Source organism: Synchiropus splendidus, chromosome 17 (genome assembly GCF_027744825.2).
Source record: "Synchiropus splendidus isolate RoL2022-P1 chromosome 17, RoL_Sspl_1.0, whole genome shotgun sequence".
Taxonomy (NCBI): domain Eukaryota; kingdom Metazoa; phylum Chordata; class Actinopteri; order Syngnathiformes; family Callionymidae; genus Synchiropus; species Synchiropus splendidus.
In genome coordinates this window covers 9,540,572-9,562,031 of record NC_071350.1, presented here as the reverse complement: position 1 = coordinate 9,562,031, position 21,460 = coordinate 9,540,572, and the positions used below count along the sequence as shown (strand labels likewise).

The window sequence follows — 21,460 nt, the reverse complement described above, 5'->3', positions numbered from 1 at the left end:
ACCAATAGGTTAAGCGATGAAGTCCAGCCCAAGTGACATTCATAGTTTGCACGGTCCCCAAAGTTTTGACTGAATGAAATGTAGTGAGGAGACCAGCCTGAGAATATTGAGTGTAAATGCACTAAGAAAGAGCAGCACGCGGTTTCTGACAAACAAGAAGCCTTTATTTTTCTTTTTTAAGTGGATAACAAAACGCTGTTTCATTCATTTGTTTATGCACAATCAAATAGTTTAAGTGCACAATTTAAATCTAAGTTATTTAGATAAGAATATAAGTTTCAAAGGAGTTAATGATTGATTTACTGTATACACGCAAGCCTTTGAATAAAAACTTCAAATTACCACAAGTCCAGGGAGATATCAGAGCTGGATGAGTCCGCCGAGGTCAAAGGTCGACCTCGGCAGGCGGCCGGACGATAGTGAAAACTGAGATACAGGGAGATACAGACTTGGGTCCAGTCCCTCCAGAGGCAGAAAGGTCCCGTTTCAGACACATTTAAAGCACATGAAAATGTCTAAATGCAAATTTGCTGGAGAGTCCTGCATAGGTTTTGCTGGAAAGACGCGGCCTTCCCTGAAAATCGTATGTAAAATACTCTCTGGGGTTCTTCAACAATCAGCCCTGAAGGTTGTGCATGGTGGGGACGCGACTGCTACAGCGTAGTGTTGAGGTGGTGGTGATGTTCCAATGAGGACACAGATGCAGTTGTGTGTCTCACTATACAACAATGGGTTTTTTTTTTTACAGTCCAACAGGAAGCTGCACACACGCACCGAACGAAGAGGGTCTACGTTAATTCCTTCTCACTACAGAGTGCAAATCAGATGCTTCACAACAGACCACGTTTCTTTCTAGGAAGAGGACTCGCTCTTCTCGCAGCACCCTCCCTCCCCCACTGTACAAAACCAGCTCCCCGCTCAAATAAAATAGACAAAAAGAATCGAATCAATGTGGAATGTGAGAAAATGAATCATCCTTGCAAACAAAGTCCTTCATGACAGTTAAAAAAAGAGAAGAAATAAAGTAAAAAAAAAAAAAAAGAAAGGGGAGGGGTCATTTTCTGTTTATTCCCAAGATCCCTGCGAGGGCCAGAGACGGTCTGGAGGACTGGACGATGGGTGGATGGGCTGCTTAGGCCTGCATGTGGAGAGGAGTCGGGGGTGGGGGGTTTACATGCCGTAGCCGAAGCCCGGCTGTGCTGCTGGCTGGCCGTATCCTGCGGGGGCCTGGTAGCCGTAGCCGTAAGCCTGCTGGGGGGGGACCGGGACACTGGGGCCTGCGGTCAGCATCAGCTGGGGTGTGCCTGAGGAGGACACGCACAGGGTCAGCAGGAAGCACAGACGCAACACAACACGGCCTGCCGTGAGCTCCAGTTACCATAGACGATGGGTTGCGTCTCGGTCGCCTGCTCCTCTTCTTTCCTTAGAGACTCTGAGGTTTCAAGTTTGTCAACCTGCAAAACAAAGTCGTTCATTTAGATCTTTAAAAACACTGACAAACTGAACAACATGCTTGAAAACTCAAAGAGCATTCATTAGTATGGCCACCGGATCTGTCACGAAATGATAGAACACACTTGGATAAAACCTGCCAATAAATGAGCAAATCCTCGGGTGAGCCACGGAACTCGGGGTGCAGCGCTCAAATGCAGTTAGATTGAGGGAGGGCGAGTGACGGGGTCTGACAGGCAGCAATGTAATGCATCAGCACCAGCATGCATGAGACACAACTAACACCCAGAGCTGAAGGAAGCTCCACTTCACAGCCTTCTCAGTTCCCTGGAAGGTTTCATCATGCGTGACTGACGACTGCATCCTGGCTTACATGTTAACAGTGCACTGAGTCATGTGGCTGCGCAGTCAGCAACATTCTCAACGCTCAAGCTCCCTTTCTACTACAGTTCCTCCTCTGGGCTTCTCTTTTCACTTCCACAAACCAGATTCGACCATCACCATCGCCATTATTCTACTCATCTTTATAAGAAGGAAACCAGCACATTTTAACTCCAGCATTTAAAAATAAACATTGGATCAATCGCAACGCTCCTCTCCTCACATCCTGTGTCAGAAAGCTGAGCAGCTACACTGGAATCCACCCCAGAAGGAGGCAACATTCACTCCAACCATACACTTGGATCAAAGCTTCTCATGTTAAGATGACGTGTAACTGTGGTAGCAGGGGACACAATGCATAGGTAAGGCTGCATCCTCTGAACCACAACCTGATCACACAGAGCACTGACTATCACCTGCTCTGTTATGGCATCAATCTGCAAAAGAAGACAGTCACATACACAACATCATGAAAGATTAAACTCCAAAGATCTTGGACGTTCACACTGGCACCTCGAGCGACTCACCTTGCTGAGGTACTCCCTCATGACCTGAATGAAGTAGGGCATTGAGAAGTCCATGATGTTGTGCCTCCAGGTGGTCTCCAGCACCACGTCAGGTCGCAGGAGGTCGTAGCAGGAGAACAAGCAGGCAGCGAAGCACTCCTTCTTGTTCTCCTGGAGAAACCAGGCCAGCAGCTCCTCAGCCAGCTCCGTGTCCTTGGACTCGGAGGCGTACTGCATGGCATCCTGCGGGACGAGCAGAAGTGGAAGATGAAGCAACACCCGAACACGTTCACAGAGCTCAACCGTACCTTGTAGAGCTTGTCCTTCTTGCAGAGCTCCACACTCTGTTTCCAGCGGTTGTTTCCCTTGAAGAGGTACGCAGCGATTCTCCTGAACTCGATCAGCTCGTGCCTCTCCAGGCGCTGAGCCAGTGAGATGTTGTCGAAGTTGTCATAGGCATCTATTGATGTCCTCAGTGCCTGGGTGGAGGAGTCAGAGCAGACAGCGTTAATGGCCTCAGGACAGCAGCTGGGCAGGGGGAGGCTCTCTCACCTGATAGTCCTCCTCTGTGATGAAGAGGTTGTTAAGTGCTTCATTGACAGACTTGTTGTTGTGGTTCTGGACCGAGCGCAGGTAAGGCTTGACCAGCGGCAGCTGCTTCACCTGTTTAAACAAAAAACGCATGAGGAGATTCGGCTGCGGCTCTCCGTGACGGTTCGGCTCATACCTTGCTGAAGAAGTTGACGGCGCGGGAGTGGTCCAGTCGGGGGGAGAGAACGATCAGCAGGTCGTTCAGTAACAGAGGCTTGAACTCCAAGTAGAACTGAATGGCTTTGTAGTACAGCTCCACATTGGCCACCTGCACAGGCGAGACACTTGGATTCAGCCCTGAACTGTACACAGGCAAGTGAATCCTTCAGACCTTGGTGATGATGTCCTTGAACTGGCCCTCCTTCCAGGCGTCAGTCGGGTGGTTCATCATGGTGATGATGGCATTGTCGTACTCCTCATACTTGTCATAGAGGAAAACCAGCTCAGCCCACAGATGCGCCTGCTCCGCCGCCCGCAGGACTTTGGGGATGTTGACTCGAGACCAGAAGAGCTCCAGATGTTCACGCATCTTCTGGGGCTTGAACTTGGAGTAAAGGATGGCCAGCTCGGTGAACATTCCCATGTGAGCACGCTCCAGACCCAGCGCCGCCTCCAGCATGGTGATCAGCTCCTCAAAATAGCCACGGTCCTGTGGGGGGGAGGAGAACGCCGTCAAGAACTGCACCCCAGGGCTCTTTCTCCGGGCGACTCACTTGGTAGTAGTTGATCAGCTCCTCCAGTTCGTCGGCGTGAACCACGATGTGGAGGCCGCACATCTGAGCCAGTCTGAATTCCGTCCCGTCCACGCACGCGAAGCAGACTTCCTTCCAGGTGCGCGTGCTGTTGGCTTTCCGAGCCCCGTCCACAGCGGCCTGATACTCCCCGAGGTGCACGAGAGTGGAGGCCAGGCGGCCAAAGTTGGAAACGTTGTTGTAGAGCAGTTTAGCAGCCTCGTACATTTTCTCATCGTAGCAGCGGTCGCCGACCTGCCGGGGATGGAAACAACGACTTAAAAGGATGACCACGACTCGCTGCACAACAACAACAACCTGGAACGGCAGCTTGCCTGTTGGATGTGAGCATTGTTCGGCCCGTTGATGAACTCCTCCAGTTCTGCCAGGCGATTGGTTTTCGCCAAAGCAAAGATCAACTCTGTCTCCACGTAGGACTCGCGTGCCTTCTTGCGGGCCATCTGAAGGAATTTGACCAAGTCCTCCCAGTTTCCTAAACAAATATGTCCACATCAGTTCTTTTACTTGCGCATCACCATCAAAATGAGTCTTTTCTCAAAACCAAATGAAAATTTAGCTGATCAAATTTCACTGAAACACACATCAGGCATGAGCTCACCATTAACTAAGGCTTCACTTGGGAGCCATTTTGCATCAGTTGGGAGAACGTACCGCTCTTATCTGCCGCCTGCACCACCTCCATGTACGCAGATGGGTCATCAGCCTTGATGTAGGAGTCGATAGCTTCTTTCACAAGCCCCTTCTGAAGCTGTGCTTTGGCCAGTTGGCTCCACACTGCAGGCTCATTGCAGCGCTCAGCAAACTCATACGCTCGGTCCAAGTTGCTAATGTGTTCAATCAGCACCTGAGGACAGGCAGGTTTTCATTTAACAACCACAGTAGATCAAATGTGAATGTTGCTCCTGGATTATTCACCTGCACAGCAGATGTGTTGACATCAAACTTCCTGAAAATGGCAAAGGCTTCCTCGAACAACTCGTTGCTGATGGCGATGTTTGCGATATCGGGAGCGTCGTAGTTGTCCAGCCTGTTGATGTATTCCATCACGCGAGTGCGGTCAGCTTTGATCGCAGTGAGGATGAGCAGGTTTTGCAAGTTCCTGAGGAGAAAAAACGTCATTTAGATGGTCCCTTACATCGATCCTCTGCATTATTGTGAAATCCATCTTGAGCACCTGTGTTCACTGAAGACAGAGTTGTCCAACACAATCTTCTCCAGCAGCTCGATCAGCTCATTCGGAAGGTCAGCAGTCATGAAAGCCTTGACCGTGACCGACACCTCCTCTGGATCTTGAGTTTCAGACAGAGCCGTTTGCACCACCTGGGATAACAACGTTCACAGGTCAGGAGAGCAGGATTCACCTGACATGATTTAAAAGCCAGGCAGCTCTTCCTTTACCTGGTCGATAAGAGGACGTCTGTAGGGGTTGGTCTCCAGCAACACACTGCCCCACAGGTCAGGGTCTTTACGGCGGACCAGGTAACGAGACAAGCTCTTGAACAGGGAATTCTCATTGCACACCTATAGAAAACAGATGGTTAACATTACTGCGATAAAGCAAGGCTGGCCGAAGCTGAATCACGTTCAAGCAGAGTCAAATTGGTAAAAACTCACATTGATCAACTCCTGGTCACACTGTCCCCTCTCGTATGCCACACAGGCCAGATGGGGGTCTCTCTTCTCACAGTACTTTCCCACGACACGGCTGTCATAGTAGGGGTTTTCCCTCAAGAAGCGCTCGGGGTTGTTGTTGCTGTCAATGTAGATCTTGGCCAAGGCATTATGGGTGGCAGGTTCCTCACACCCCTCATGGATACGAGACTCCAACCAGGGAAGTAACAGCTTCAGTCTGTTGGGGAGAAGGAGAGGAGTTAAAGTACCTTTAGTAAAATCAAAACTAACATTCAAATAGAAACACTATTTTGTATAATCATCACACCGTTGTTGATATGCCTCACCTGTTCCTCTTTTCCACTTCAGCAACCAGTTCATCAGTGGAAAACTGTCCCCTGACAACAAGGATCAGGCTCTTGATGACATCTTCTGAGCAGTCCACATCCAGCAGACCACCCACGACAACAGGCAGACGGCTAGGATTCACCTGTGAGACACAATAGTTCGGTATTTTCATCGCAAATAATGAAAGTCAAACCTTGAGTTAATCTTTATTTGAAGGTCAGAAACAGCCTTACCTTCTGCACATAGATCTCAATGTACTTCTGCAGGTTGTTACGGTACAGGTAGAGGACCAGGTCGTGAACAAAGTCGAAGCGATCACAGACGATGATGAGTGGCAGCTGATCCGTGAGTTTAGCTTCCTGTCAGTCACATCAAACCAAGTTGTTACCAACAGATGATGAACAGAAAAAACTCATTCTCCCATAGAACTGTTGTCTACAGACAAAAATAAAGACGATGGCCGAGGTGTGATGAAAGTAAAACGAAGGTACCACACAAAACTTAGCTAAAACAAAGCTACGACTCGCTGTCAGCAATTCAACACTTCTGTCTCCAGACTCACGTTTTATCACAAGTTGGAGTCAGGGGAAAATAAAGGACTTGTTACTACAGAAACAAAAAGGTATTTTCTGTCATGACTGCCGGTGAAACAGCCACAGGACACCACTAGATCTCGGAACCATCATAATGCAGTGGGGCTGGCAATGATGCCATCCACACAGGATTAAAAAAACTGGGATTATGCACTGTTTATTACCCATAAACATGCAGTGCGAGTCTAGATACTACACACAGACACTTGTTAGATTCATAGAAGATCTAAAGTCAAATGGTCCATGGAACCTTGTCTCCTCTTGAAATGGCACAGTACACACAGTAACTCAAACCAACTCTAGGGGCGCTGTGCGTGTATGGAGCATGTGTATAGTATATACACAGACATACCAATCCCAGTTTCAATCCTTTATCTTGAAATAGGTAGGAACGGTAACAATGGGAACCTGCACTGTAGGGAGGGTCAAATTACCTGATACATGTCCTGCCATTCCAAAGACAAAAGAGGAAAAGCAAGAGAGATGATTTATTGCCCTCAGGATGGCTGATAGAGCATATTTTAACCAACATTTTCTTTTACTATACTATTACAAAATTTTGAGTTATTTAAAAAAAAGCCAGTGGAATGATAGAACATCTCCAACAATTATGTTCTCCACTCAGGGATGCTACGACATTAAGTGTGAACTAAAACACAAGACTAAGACAAAATGCGAGGCTGGAATGATAAATGGGCCGTGACAGACTTTTCACAAAACCGAAGCACATTTAAATACTGCAAATACGGCTCATTTTTAAGGGATCTGTATCACCTTGAGAAAGTTCTTGACACGCTCTGGGTCATAGCAGTTGCTCTCTCTACAGATCCTCTCCACCTCTTTAATCTGTCCCGTCTTGCAGGCAGCCTGGATGTATTTGAAATGGACCTCAGGATCCTGGCTGAAGTTGACAATTGAGCCGAGGAAGTAGAACAAGCCTGTGACAAAAAAAAGAAAAACGTAAACAAACTGTGATCCGAAGCAACACAGCAGTTCAAGGTCCAGGTCTCAGTAGAATACCACGCCAGATTAACACGAACCAGATGCCTGCTACGGGTTAACTGCCCTAATAATGGAGCCCATAAACTGCCAGTATTCCATGTAATGCCCCCCATTAGTCAACAAAACCAAGGATAGAGATGCCACATTTTCAAATAGGATTATAACAAAGTGTTTATGGAACCTCTCTGTCCCGTCCTGGTAATCTACAGCTCTGTCCTCCATGTTTAACTGGGCATGACGAAGCGTCATAAACACATGTTTTAGATCACATCTCACCTTCAAAGCTTTTGAAGGACTCAAAGAGCTCGGTGAGAGCCTGAGTGGTGAGCTGCTCGTGGTACTTAGAAGCCACCTGGACACATATCTGCAAGTTCTGGCGGATGTTGGCAGACAGCATGGCTCTGAGACACTCTAAAGAGTCCTCCACTGACAGAGAGCCAAAGAAGTTCACCAGCCACTGGATGAAGAAATGACAAGTGTCAGATACAGCTCAGATGTCCAGCTTGTCATCAACTCCAGACAGGCGAATCAAACGTTTTTTTATGGCCTACCTCCGGATTAAGAAGATGTGTGTGGACCACTGCACGCTTGATGTCATACAGGTCTGTGTAATGCTCCAGAGCCCTCTGCAGGAGCCCAGCCTTCTCACAGAGTTGGGCAATGTGGGCACGGTCGTAATTGGTGAACATCTGGTTGCCAAGAATTGCATCTGCAACCTGATTTTTGAGATCAAACAAAACAGCACATGGATTACAGAAAGCAAAAAACAAGTTTTCCAGAGGCTTCAGAATTTTGCTGACCTGTGGTGCATGCATGAGATTCATCTCAAGCAGACGTGTCTGCAGGGGCCCCTCTGATGGCCTGTTATTCTTAAGAGCATCCAGGAGGAAGGAAGTGCACTGCTGAATCAGGTTGTACTCCATAAACACGTCCACAATCTGAGGATAGAGGAGAAGATGTTTTTAAAATGTAAACAATAATTGAAAAGAAAAAATATACTCTATGCAGCCACACATTCTGCTTTTACCTGAGTGATGTCAGCCAGAGGCTCTTCATCCTGGACCAGCATCTGGGCAAACTGTAATCCCTGCTCCGGGTTAATGCGCATCACATTCCTCAGGAGGAATATCCAGTCTGGAGTGTAGCCCACCTGTGACAAAAACACATTTTATTTCAATAGATTACATGATGCTCATGTAATGTTTATTAGTAAAAAGGCAAAACAATTTGCTATTGCTAACAGCGGCTTACAGGATGATGTTTAGCTGTCAAGGATACACACCTTCTTGGCATAAAGGACAATCTTTGGGAACTGTCCTGTCTCAGCAAAGCACTGAATAACCTTATTGGGAACATTGGCCCTCAGATAGACACTAAGTGCCAGTGTCGGGTCCACTGCTTTTACGAGGTCTCCTAGTTCCTCAGAGCATTCCAGCTGAAAGACAATCACAGAGTCACACGTCACATTACAAAAACATCAGAATTCCAAGCAGTCATTCTTATTACCTTGTCTTCCTTCAGCCACTTCTCCAATAGTTGTTTTCTTCCCTGTTGGAGGACAGGTCTGCAGAGCTCCAGGGACTCAAACTTGTTCAGCTGGCCTTGGTCCAACAAGATGCCGAAATACTGCAGTAAAGGGGAAGTCTGGCCGGCCTGTGTTGGGACGCTTTGGAACCTACGAATAGTATCTGGGGTGCGCAAAATGCCCTACGATGGAGCAGATAAATAAGCTAATAAGACCTGATAAAGCACAAAAAAGGAGACCATTTCCATAATAGAGATAAAAGTACCTTTGGTGCATTAGCAGCCACCTTGGCGGCTTCAGAGTAGTTGCCACCAGCAAAGAGGTTATTAAATTTGCGAGCAAACAGCTCTTCTGCCCCCGCTAGGTTGTTGCGGACGGCCAAGCGGAGAGCCAGGTCTGGATTTTGCAGCACGTTAGTGATGTATGGAATAATGTTTTCCTCTTCCACACACACAGACAGCACCTAGGAGGAAGTAAAAAATTTTTTTTTAAGTCAAGGCAGTTTTTTTTCTTATTATTTTGACATCCAAAATGTTTTGTTGGTTATGGCCTAGGTTTTCTTCCCCATCAGGACTGCTTGTGCCTTCACTTTTCAAAGCGCTTATTAAGTCAACTCATCATACATACCACTGACAATGAACCATCTAATAAGGTGGCATCACCTGTGCTGACATAAGATGACATAACAACAGCAACTATGAACTTGGCACATTTAAATACATGCCATCAATATGCAGGGCAAGCACACAACTAAATATAACCCAGTCAGAGTAACTCCATCAGAAAGGTTCCAGGAGTATGACTGCAGCTACTGAATGTAAATGTCATCTGAGTGGGTCAGTGGAACGCATAGCTTTTGTGAGTGGTCTAGCAGCTGAACAAGAAAGGATGCCAAAGTGAGCGAATGAATGGGGAAAGGGAGGGCAGAGGAGGGGGAGTAATTGGGGCCAAGGAGAATAGCAGTCTGTGTTGGCCCGTCTACAATCCAGTGCAGCCGAGCTGAGCCTTTGATTCCAAAGATCATGAACTAAACCCTTACGGTTTCTGCTACTCCAGAAAAACCTGAAAATGACATTGGCTGGGAAAAATAATTTGGACGAGTGAGCAGTTGAAATACATGGACGACATACAAGAACCACTAGACTATAAAATCTGCCCTTGTTTCATACAGTGAGTTTCTGTTCTGATTGTACATGGTAATATGTTCTGCATAAGCATCTAGTAATAGAATAGTAAACTTTAAAAGACAGAAAATGGGGGGAATAAACATGAAAATGTATCTTTCGTAGTCTCCAGTTGCATTATTAGTTATCAGGCTGCCAGGGACTGGTAGTCCCAACTGGGACTAACCTTGTCTGGACAATTCTTCTCTTAGATCAATGACAGGATGCTTGTGCGCCCACACACACACACAAGAGCATACATATACTGGTTCACTGCCTCTGCAAACAGTGTAATATGTCTGCACCTGAGATCGGCTTTCTGATCCTCACTCAATTATTTATGGCATGTGTGGCCTGACTGCAAGATTATACATCAGCTGATTGGATCTGGTTCTCCTCTCCTGAGTAACTTTACGTGAGCACAAAGGCGCAAACATCTTTGAGTGAAACACCACACCTTGGACTATCTAGAATGTTTTCCTACAAAGTTGATGACATTAAAATGACTGAAGAATTTGAACATTATTGATGCACAGAAGGACAGGCCTCAATTGTCACTGAGGCAACAAAATGGGATAAACTTCCACATCTTATTTAAATAAATAAAGTATTTCAATCACTAATTTGAGCTGCAGTGAAGGTCAACGTACCTGTCCCTTCCTGTTGACCCCGATGATGCCAGATGTGGCTTCATGTGGAGCAGTGACAAAGATGGTCTCGCCGCTGATGCGGTTCATGTAGATGCAGGTGCCAGTTTCCAGGTCATACAGGTGAATATAGCCATATTTGGTTATGAGGAAAACCACGTCCTGCTTGGAGCTTATCTGAAACAGAAAAAAAAGGCACATGATTATTATTTTTTTTTTTATTTTAAGCTGGAACATCTCTTTCGTTGAAGACTGAAGAAATCTCACAGGAAACAGAAATAAAATAATTTGAATGAAAGCAAAAATATTCAATATTAATTCCCTCAAATACTACAAAAAATGTACAATATATACAAATCGGTTCCTTAAGACAGAGGATTAAGACCCCTTTTTGTTGCAACAGACATTTGAAACAATATTTGATACGTGTTTTACAATCCTAGCTTCAGCCAGCAATGTGTCAAACTTGCATAACACATAACGCAATCATTGTAATAGTAATAGACGCATGCAGCAAGGTTGTTCCACTTTATTTAATTATGAGTAACTTATTATTTCTTGTTTCTATGCTTCTGCGAACCCTAACCCATGGACTAATTCAATTACACACACCTGCATGGCCACTGGAAAGTCATTCTGAGCTTCTGGAGGGAAAAAAACGTCCACAGCTTTCTTTGGAAATGGCTGGTTGCCAGTTGGTGGAGTTCCAACCTCGATGATGTGCAGCTGCAGGAAGAACATTGAAAATGAAGCCTCATCTTTTCAGCAGCATGAAACAAGTAAAGACGTCCTCACCTTGCCTCCTGCCTGGCCTCTGACAGCAAAGCAGAACAGAGTTGACTCCTCGGAATTACCTTCCATCTTGAACTGAGCAAAGCTGGCAGCATGGCCCTCAATGGGCTGTGACACTTTTCTATCCACAGAGTACAACTGCATGGCTCCCACTACTCGATTTTGCTAAGAAGACAAGCACAAAATTCAATATATCTTCCCGGAGGCGTTTCATTTTATGAATGGCTGCTTGCACAACCCACCTGGGCTGAAATGCCAATGAGAAGAAGCCATTTCTGCTTGGCATCAGTGCGGTAGTTGATAATCTGGCATCCTGCCAGGCTGGAGTGGCGGTCGAAAACTTTCACAGGCTGGGAGTCGCCCTCCATGCTCCAATGGTAGACAGCATTGTCAGTCACAAGTGCAACAGTGTTGAGTGAAATCCACTTCCAGAAGGTGACATCGTCTGTCATGGTGTGTGCCTTCATCTTGCTCTTCATCTCAATGTTGAAGATTTGAAGAGTTTTGGCAGCTAAACGGAGAAGGAAGAGGGCAGCAGCAAAGGCCCAAAAGGCTGTTATTCTCTTTATCAAGACAAAATACGGACTAACATGTTCACAGAAAAAGGGAAACACCATATCTTAAAAGAAAAAAGACTGAATTTGGAAATATCGGAAGTCATGGCACAGTGATTAAGTGACAATGCCATGACTGTCAGATAGGGGATGCCGCACATGCTGTAGTCGGAAATATAGTCGTGTTTAAGACGCAGTTTAAGCAGGCATAGTAAAGAGACAACTGCATGGCTTCTTAACTAACACCTCCCTCTAACTCTTCCCTCTAACACATCTGGGACATTACCAGTAAAAGCGAAAGCGAAAGTAAAAAAATCACCTCCAAATTTGTCATGTCAAACAGAATGCTACCTTATTCTTCCAATCTGTTTACATTGAACAACAGTCAGACACTTTAAAGATGTAGATAACCAAAGGACTGTGAAGATACAATTTGTACGAATACCTATTTTTAACTTGAAAGAAAGCATCACAGGCATTATATTATAACAGTGTTTGGTGGATTTGGTTGCTCTCTTAATTGACTGCTTTTGATTCGTGATAAATGCAATTGTCAATGAGGGAGTAAAATAAGTATATACAGTTTAAAATGTACAGCACAAATATTGATTTTATACTGAGTTTAAGCATCACATAAAAGCATAGCTTCAGAATCAATCTCTTTATCAACGATCACGGAGGAGGGGCATCATCACCCCTCACTGACGCCATTGTAATCTTGGTGCTGTTTTTTGGACGTACTTCAAAGCAAACCATTTCAAGCTATTATCAGAGGCTTTGATGTAAAATAATGCTCATATACTTTTATGTCCGACTACACGGATCACCCCATCAAACTGAGATTCCTCACAGACAGAACATACAGCAGACAAGGGGTTTGCGCCACAAACAATTGACAGAGAAGGCATACATCTGCAATCAGGTTCTCATATGTAGCGGTGAAAGACGACAGTAACACAGAGTCACACTTAAGGCGGAGGAATGTGTTTCAAACAATTGATCAAGTTGTAGAATTAGAGTCCAGACTGTTGGAGGATTGAGCTAGAAATATTTCCAGTCTGCATAGTACAGTATAAACCACAAGGAATTTAGTTTCACTCACCTGTGTTTAATTCTACATGTTAGTCAATTTAAGGGCTTCATTTAGTAGCATAGCGGCTTCCTAGTTTGCTCAATACTTTCAAGTCATTAAACAGTGAAAAATCATTGTGACGTTATTGATCAAAGAGTTGTGGTCATGAGCAGAAAGGCAAAATTAACAGCAGCCAAAACTTCAAAAAGCAAGCAAAGGAAATCAAATTCATTTGTGAATCGGATTGTCTGTCTGTGTATGAGTCCATTCTATACAAACTGTTACATGAAACGATCACAACTAAATGGTGTGTCATATTACGAGGTCGACTAAGAAATGGTGGATTAGAAAAAGAGGGGGGGGGATTTGATGACTTCAAAGAAAAGATTACTACAAGGGACTACACCCAAGACAACCCAGGCTGAAACACATTTCTCAAAGGTTTCAACAATAGCCTAATAAAATGTACTTTAGACAAATCTGTTTGGGTTCAGTATAGCATTCCAATTGAACTCTACAAACATCCAGATGACCTCAAGAGAGGAGTAAACTATTAATATTAAATTAAACTCAACAGACCATTGATCCAAGTAAAGACCTAGCGCCAGCCACACACAGTCCTGCCAAAATGTTGCACACTCAGGCTAAACATAACTGGCATGTTTAAGAAAATCTGGTTTGCTGGATGATCTGGCCCCAGTTAGATGTGTCTGCAAAACCACTCAGCCAGGTGGCCTCAAGCCGTGCCTTCATTAAAACCAACATTATGACCAGTCCAAAGACTTGGTTGATAACCAGAGATATAACAGTAACTAAATTGATACCTAAAATTAGCATCTGACTATCAGGAGCCAAATATAGTGGAGGGGGAAAGAAAAAAAAAGACAAAACACGATGTAATAATTCTTAAAAATAAACCTAAATACATTAAGAAAGACATGACTGGGGAACAAGCTCTCAACACACATGGATGATGAAATGGATTCTTAAATGAAAATTGTAAAAGTCAATTAAGGTGAAATAATTTCCCAGTGTTCTTACCAACTGTCTTCCTACAAATCACTCATAATACTTAGATATAGAAATGATGAAATGCCAGCAAGCTATGAGGTTGTGAAAGCTAAATCCTGTTTGGACAGTTACATTTTCATGAAAAGTTAATTCAACAGATGTAATTTCAAAAAGAGCAATATTTTTTTTCCCCAAAAGGCCATTGAATACTTCTGAAGAAACACTGTCTTGAAAACAGGATTTTGCTTCCACAATGAAGTAGGTAAATTTTAACTCACCGTCTGCAAACACATAAGAAAGCAGTAAAATAAAGAAAATAAAAAAGGAGAGGAACATAGAAAAGACAAAAACAAAAAGTCAAAGCAATCATGGATGCCAGACAAAAAGAATAAAAATACTTCTACTATACAAGAAATAAATGTTTTTCATTAAAACCTATGTCACATGAAACAAAATTTAAGTTTCTTTACATTAACAGACATAAAGACAAAATAATATTCACAGCATATACAAGCGGAAATATACAACACTAAGCACTTCTTGGCCTACAAACAAATTATGCATTTGTCAAATAAAAATATGACGTACCTTTCAGTGCAATGACCTTGCTAGCAGGATTCATGATGGCGCTGTCGGCAGAGATGGGCCGGCGGATGGGTGTATTTGGGTCGGCCATGTCGATGATCACCACCTGAGTCTGCTCCCCCACTTTTTCCCGGACACAGATGAATTTATCTGACTCCATGGTCAGCGTGCTGAAGCCTATGTTGGCCGGATTGATTCCCAAATTTTGGAGCTGAAAAAGAAGGGACGGAATTTTTGTCACATTATTTCAAGCTTCATAGTAGGTAAATTTTAGTCACATTATGTTATATGCCAAGTCCTACTGTCAATTAAAAAAAGATTCTACACACAATTAACACAATCTTGGTGACAAAGTTTAAGAAATGCACACACAGCAGCACAGCTTGTCTTTTGTGTGCACATTCTATTACATTTCAAGTACATCTCAAATAAAAAGCAGGTGTATATAACTGAACTCGTAACTCCTGTCAGCGAAATGAATAACATCTTCTTCCTTTACTTCTATCCACCAAATTTGCAATGGGCTTTCCACAATTGTTTACTTATGAAACAATTATTGATAAATATTTATATTGCTGGAATGCATTGAAATGGTATATTAAACGTATACTTCTCTTTATCCCCAACGCAATTTGGATCAGACATGCACCTTTTGTAATTTTATACTGCTCTCCTTTTGATACATTTAATGTTGCATGCATCCGCTTTTAAACTCTCTATTGACCATCTTTAGCCAAAGGCAGCATGTTGACTACATCACCACACCCAGCGCTGACCTCAGTCCAGAGGGCCATTTCAGTTCCAAATCTCTCCTATGAGTACAGAAAGGTTTGCATAGCATGTGAAAATGTAATGCCTTAACTACAGCCAGGAGGAAAAAGACACACATTTAAACAAACTGTCCAGATTATCACTAAGGGATCAAGGATCACGCATGAAGTTAAGCTAAAGCTCATAAGGGGCTAAGTGAAATCTCTAAAAGTACAATTTGTGTAAAGCAAAGTTTACACAATTTTGACAGTGGTGTAAAAGTGTTACATACACACATGCTTAACAGTTTTAAATGTACTTCAAAATGACATCTACTCTGCAGTGAAACCAAGAGTAAAAGTGAGGAACATCTTTCCAGCTTCACATAAACCCTGACACAGCAAAACCTGAACTTGGTGGGAGCAGATGGCTCTGTGCAGTAACACACACACACACGTCACAGCTTGAACATGCACTGTTACAGAGTGATTTTGTTTGCGTAAGAACATTGTAATGATCGATAAAACTTTTTATGGAAAATATAGGAAACATTGAGCTCCAAGGGCAGCTTCGTAGAGAAGTCAATATTTAGCGTTGTTTATCTGACAATTCTAGCTGTGTGTGTTGGGGGCGGGATATTCCAATCAGCAAATAAAAACCTGTTCCGGGAATCTGCATGCAATAGGAAAAACTAATGTCAATGAGTGGCCACACCTTTTTGTGGGCTCAGCCACACCTACATTTTTGACTTGTGTGTAACCTGGTTTACTTCCGACGACACTGATAAAAGAGCTGGCAGAACAAGTTTAACAAGCAGCAATAGGGAAGTGAATGAAAGTGGCAGCTTACATGTTGCTGAGGGATTTCTGTCATCCCTTTGAAGGCAGGGAATATTTTGTGGCATTGTTGCTGCTTTCACGACCCCCAAGACCATCAATTATCATTGAATTTGTGGCCTATTGTTTTTAATACAATAAAAACATTTGATCAGCAGCAGATCCATAAGACCTGTCTCCTCACATTGTTATTCAGTCAACCACTGCATTCTAGTCTTTTTGAACTGGCTCCATAATTCTGAAATCTGTCAGGTCCACAACTGTCAAATCAAAATTATATGAAACACTTTTGTTGAATAAATCATTTCCACAGCTCCTACTTATTTCTATGTATCCACTTTTTCAAAGGTATGAAACAAACACGTTTCAAGAACTTAATGTTTTCAGAAATGATGCTTTATCATCTCTTCTTCAAAGCTATAGTAAAGTACTTCAACACTCATCGGGCATCACTGCCTCGATCATCAGCACTGGCCACTACTACTCACATTCTAATATGAAAAAGTTTGCAAAAGATTTGGGGCAGTCCAGTAAATCCCAACGGATTCTCGTCTGTTGATGCAATCAGTTTGCTACTTCCTTCAACTGAACAAAGAATCACGGTCAGCATTATTTAGTCTTGTGTGCATCAAATACATGCAGAGTTCAAGGCAGAGCAGGGAAGGATGTGTCATGTAATGTGCTGAGGCTTGCAGCACTATATTGCTATGTTCTACAACAGGAAACCAGGCACTCATTGTCCAACAGGACTGAAACAACAGGCTTGGCAGACTTGCCTCCCCAACGAACTTGTGACATTGGTGGAGGTCATGTGACCAGCACAGGGGTTCGGAGCAAGAGGGCTGCATTGACTGCTGAGATAAATAGACGGGGGAAGGAAGGAATGCATGTTTTTCTGGAGCCAATCCACAGATCTCTGCTGAAGTGGTCACAGAAATGCATTTTATGTTTTCTGACACGGCAAAATGTCAAATGTTCTACACAACCATGACCTATGTCAGTCATGAGATATCACCTGCTCTTTTAGTGGACCAGATCAAAGTGCAGTCAGCAAACCAAGCATGGTTATATTAAGAGAGCTTGCCACAATAAACCACCATCCTCTCATTAAACATCCTCTGGGGTGATACACTGACTGATTATCCATCATCATTACTGAAACGCTTGCATAACAGTGTCAACAAGCTTCATAGCATACAGGAAAAATCTTTAAAAAAAAGAGACCATTCACCTTTTAAATAAAAGTATTTGTATTCAAATGACAGACTTAACAGCATTCAGATTAAAATTGTTATTTTTTTTTAATTGAAATGTTAATTGACTTTGAAACTAACTTGAACTACAAATCCATTTATAAGACAATTTAAACAGTCCAAACCTGCATTTATTGTATCAGTAAGTGTATCTGTGAGGTAAGTCCATCACCTCTGCAACAGTTTGGGTTTTCCTACTGCAACTCAACTGTAGCTAGTTTGCATGGGAATTAAATATCATTAACAAAGCTTTGTATCATAAATACTACTTAAATAAAATAAGATCATGTGTGTAATGTTGTCACTAAAACAGCAGTATTTACAGCAAAACATATAATATATCCACATCTGTATTCTTTGTGGTATCAAGTGCAACTAAAACGCAGACTACAAACAACAAATACATGTTTAACAATAAACAAACTTCTACCACATAATTAACTCACTTTACTGAGGTGGACAACACTATATAAATGGATGATATATAAAAGTGCAAGCTGTGCAAGTTGACCGGATGAAGGAAGACACAATTTAAAATTCACAAGAGGAGGGAAGGAGAAAGAGGCCAACAATTCTGGAAAGTGTGTTGCAAGTTTGGTGCTGACTCAGTTTAGTCAATGCATGAAATACATCTATGAAGAAATATTTAAGCAGCCAGAGAAAATATATGCAGCAAAATCTTCTTGATGCATTGTTCATATTGTATTAATGTACATATAAAATAGTTTCCAACGCTACTGATGCAAGATTGTCGTAGGTTCAACCATTTAATAGGGGAGAATCACAATCAAAAAGGTACGTATGTACAGTATGTTCATGCAATATATTCTGAAAACGCAGAAAACAGATGCAGTGCATACAATTGGATACATGTGTTTTCATGGTTACTAACATTTTTCAGACTTTTATGTTATCCATATCATAATCAACACTTATGCTGAGCACAGGCTCCAAAGTTGGGGGAAAAAACTTGACAAAGCAGAATCCTGGGGTTGAAATCGGGTTAAAGTTTCCATGTTCATGTGACTAGGGTTGTGATAAGACTTCCTTCCTCCTCCAGACAGGAGCATCACCAGCTACAAATAATACCTGTCACACGAGCTGAAACCAGAACTGAAAGAATCTCTCTCATTCATTTTAGGACCATTTACCGCTTTCAGCATATTTATTGACAAGAATTCTCAAGCTCATCACAATAAAAATGAATAACAAAAATATTTGTCTCAATACCAAGTTGCTGGAAGAAACAGTTCATTTGCCGTTACTTGTGCCACCTGTCAAAAGTGAGTGAGTACAGGCCCATTTCATGCTCTTGGGTGGCACTTATAAAATGTCTCACTTTATCCTTCAACAGTTCATGAATGGTTTGTATTAACATCCAGCAAGGAGACAAATAGAGCAGTTACCTCCTACCAGAAGTGGCTTTATTTGCCACTTATGTTGAATAAGTGAACAAAGAACTCATGTTAAGTAAATGAAACTGAATCACCAAGTTCTGTTTATTTTATCAATTGTCCGGCACTGTAACTGAATACTACATCTAGACCTGCACGTGAAACCACTGTCATGTGACCAGTCTTTTCAGCCTTGACAGTTTAGAGACTGGATCTCTTTTAACAATTCATTCATCTTCAACAGTTTAAAGAGTAAACTGTTGAATACGTAATGAATAAGGACCAATGTATATGATAGGAGTGTTAAAACTATTGAAACATTACTTTCACTTTAAAATCCTTTGATACCAGACCTGTCTCGGTGTCAGGTGTGGATGCAACTTTGATGAAAATAACTGGGTCATTTTACAGTTGCTCATCCGAATAATGTTAATGTTGTCATTTTAGACACGGACGGATTTATCTTACAGGTCTTCAGAAACTACATTGTCCAACGCATGGCTCAACTCGCTTATTACCGGGGTGAGGAGCACTAAATAAATATATGAATTAATTCATAGGACAGGCCTCAAGGGACCTTCCACGTACCAAATCCTCATGGCAAGATTAAATGCATAAGTCTGAGGAACACCTTTAGTTACAACAGCCATCTGACAATGAATGAATTGAATGTGAAGTTGTCAACTGATAATCCTTATCGCGCAGTGTCAGTGACTACTAACAACTGTTAGCTGTAACCTTACTCCGAGACAACTATTACGCTTCTTGGAAGGTGCTCGGAGTCGGTGTAACATGAGAGGACCGTAAACTAGCATCTTATAATGCATTAATGTGAACGTGTAGCATTCGTTTAAGCCACTATTTTCTTGTATGACACAGAGGTCGACATCTCGCTTAAAAGGGTGGCTAAGTCAAAGCGTTAGCATGGAGGCTAGATGCTAGCAGCGATAAACGTCATCCACCCAGCCGGACTAGAAAGCGTAGCTCACACCAGGCTGACTTCACATGTTAACCAAGGTGACCAATCTCCAGGGCGATGACTGGTTGGAGGCTACCTCCATTCATTCAGACACGTACCTGCAGGTGCTCCTGGAAACGAATAGGCAGGATCTGAGCCATGGCGGTTCCTCTGACTCTCCTCCGGTTTCTAAACTAACTACGACGACTCGTCTCAGATCCTACCCGAAAACCCAGGGAACGTCTGGTCTCGAGTCCAGTGAATGAGTGGTGTTCGGAAACGGTTGCCGGTGCGATGATAGTGTTTATTTATGCGGTTCCCTTGGCTAACGACTAACTGCCGCTACACCGACTCCCTGGACCTGCAATGGCGGAGGAGGTTGGTCAGCGGAGAAAACATCCCGGAAATGAGGCGGATGGATACCAACTCACACGCTTGGCCTTCATAAGTTTCCACTGGACATTTCAACTCGAATCTTCATTCGAGTTATTTCACAGTTTAGGCTCTTAACCATAAAACAACATAGAAACTGTTAACTTGAGCTCAGTGGTGTCACGACGTCACGTCCAACTGGAACTATTTCTTTGTCGTTTGGTTTTTGCCACATCATTCGTCTGAGTGACTTCACGTCAGAACTACGTTTGTACACTTGTTCCTCTCAGCCAATCAGATCACTCCAATCTCAGACTGCCATTGTCACTAAGTATTATTTAATTTATTTACATTGTTTTATGGTTGAGTGTTTGTAACACGAGGTAAAGCAAATAGCCAACACTGAAGCTCTTTCATTTTCTATTTACGAGATGTCCGCTCATAAAACTCTGCCAACCAGACATTGGCATTATTTACTTTCATTTTCTTCATCCAGTTTTAGCTTTTGAAATCCTCTTTTATTTGTGTTTAAAATTATTTCTAGTCTTATGTTCTATTGGTTACAATCCCACCTGCACATTATTTTACCTGTGACCTCAAGATTTATTGGAACAGTTAAGATTTTGATTAAAATTATTGTGACAAATCCAATAAGTAAATAAATAAAAATGCCTTCTTGTGCCATAGCGCTGTTTAATGAGGAATTACACAATCATTCATGTGTAAACTGTGAAATCCAGTCATCATTTCCCCTTTTAACATCCACAATTTCAGTTGCCACAGGATGTAACTTCATTACTCAATCCTGAAACCAAATGCAAGGGCAATGGGTCGGCCATTCAGCACCGATGGTGGATTGCTGAAGCAGCAAAATACAACAACAAAAAACTAGTAAAGAATGAAGTGGTCACTCACAGGCGTTACCACCTTTTACCTTTCCAATTGAAATTATATAACACACTGTAATGTCAAAGGACAGAGTCAACCTATTGATGATAGTCATTTTATGATGCTGTTTAGCTATTTTTCTCAATAGTTGTGATGGTTTTATTTTTATTTTATGACACAGCTTAAAACTCAGTGTCTCAAAACTGGCGCTACATTTCATAAATATATAATGATAAGTATTCATTTTCCTTTTATTTTTGCACTTGATCACAACACAGAGTAACCATTAAAATATAAATGTTTTCTCACTTGCACGTCAGTCACATGCAAATATCTATTTAATCTACAATAATATATAAATAAAATAATAAATAAAATAAAATAAAATAGTAATATGTTTATAGAATTTCCCTCAGGATTAATA

General features: G+C 42.6%; 1 protein-coding gene across 2 annotated transcripts; it reads right to left on the bottom strand.

Annotated features, from left to right (window-relative positions):
* Positions 1-148: 148 nt before the first annotated feature.
* On the bottom strand, positions 149-20,170 carry cltca (clathrin, heavy chain a (Hc)). 2 transcript variants are annotated; one of them, XM_053846870.1, is made up of 30 exons: positions 19,896-20,170; positions 14,589-14,796; positions 11,606-11,874; positions 11,367-11,528; positions 11,184-11,297; positions 10,575-10,748; positions 9,027-9,224; positions 8,743-8,943; positions 8,519-8,671; positions 8,264-8,386; positions 8,037-8,174; positions 7,788-7,952; positions 7,513-7,693; positions 7,009-7,172; positions 5,875-6,000; positions 5,641-5,783; positions 5,297-5,531; positions 5,081-5,203; positions 4,857-5,002; positions 4,598-4,781; positions 4,334-4,526; positions 3,997-4,154; positions 3,644-3,916; positions 3,262-3,579; positions 3,067-3,198; positions 2,892-3,002; positions 2,648-2,818; positions 2,361-2,582; positions 1,379-1,454; positions 149-1,304 (listed from the first exon to the last, which is right to left on the bottom strand). In XM_053846870.1, exons 1-30 carry the CDS (start codon positions 19,935-19,937, stop codon positions 1,171-1,173), a joined length of 5,037 nt encoding a protein of 1,678 aa, XP_053702845.1. In that variant the 5' UTR covers positions 19,938-20,170; the 3' UTR covers positions 149-1,170. The 2 variants fall into 2 exon arrangements, 1 of the variants encoding a protein (XP_053702845.1); XR_008412781.1 differs by lacking the exon at positions 149-1,304 and having other exon boundaries at positions 2,361-2,477; positions 2,519-2,582.
* Positions 20,171-21,460: the final 1,290 nt, after the last annotated feature.

What these genes read in the sequence shown, in the direction of transcription:
- cltca (XM_053846870.1), bottom strand. Translation starts at nt 19,937, where the DNA reads ATGGCTCAGATCCTGCCTATTCGTTTCCAGGAGCACCTGCAG. An exon ending in TTGTCCTTTATGCCAAGAAG is followed by an intron (nt 8,387 to 8,518) that starts GTGTGTATCCTT and finishes TTTTTGTCACAG; the next exon opens with GTGGGCTACACTCCAGACTG. An exon ending in TCTGTCTTCAGTGAACACAG is followed by an intron (nt 4,782 to 4,856) that starts GTGCTCAAGATG and finishes TTTTCTCCTCAG; the next exon opens with GAACTTGCAAAACCTGCTCA.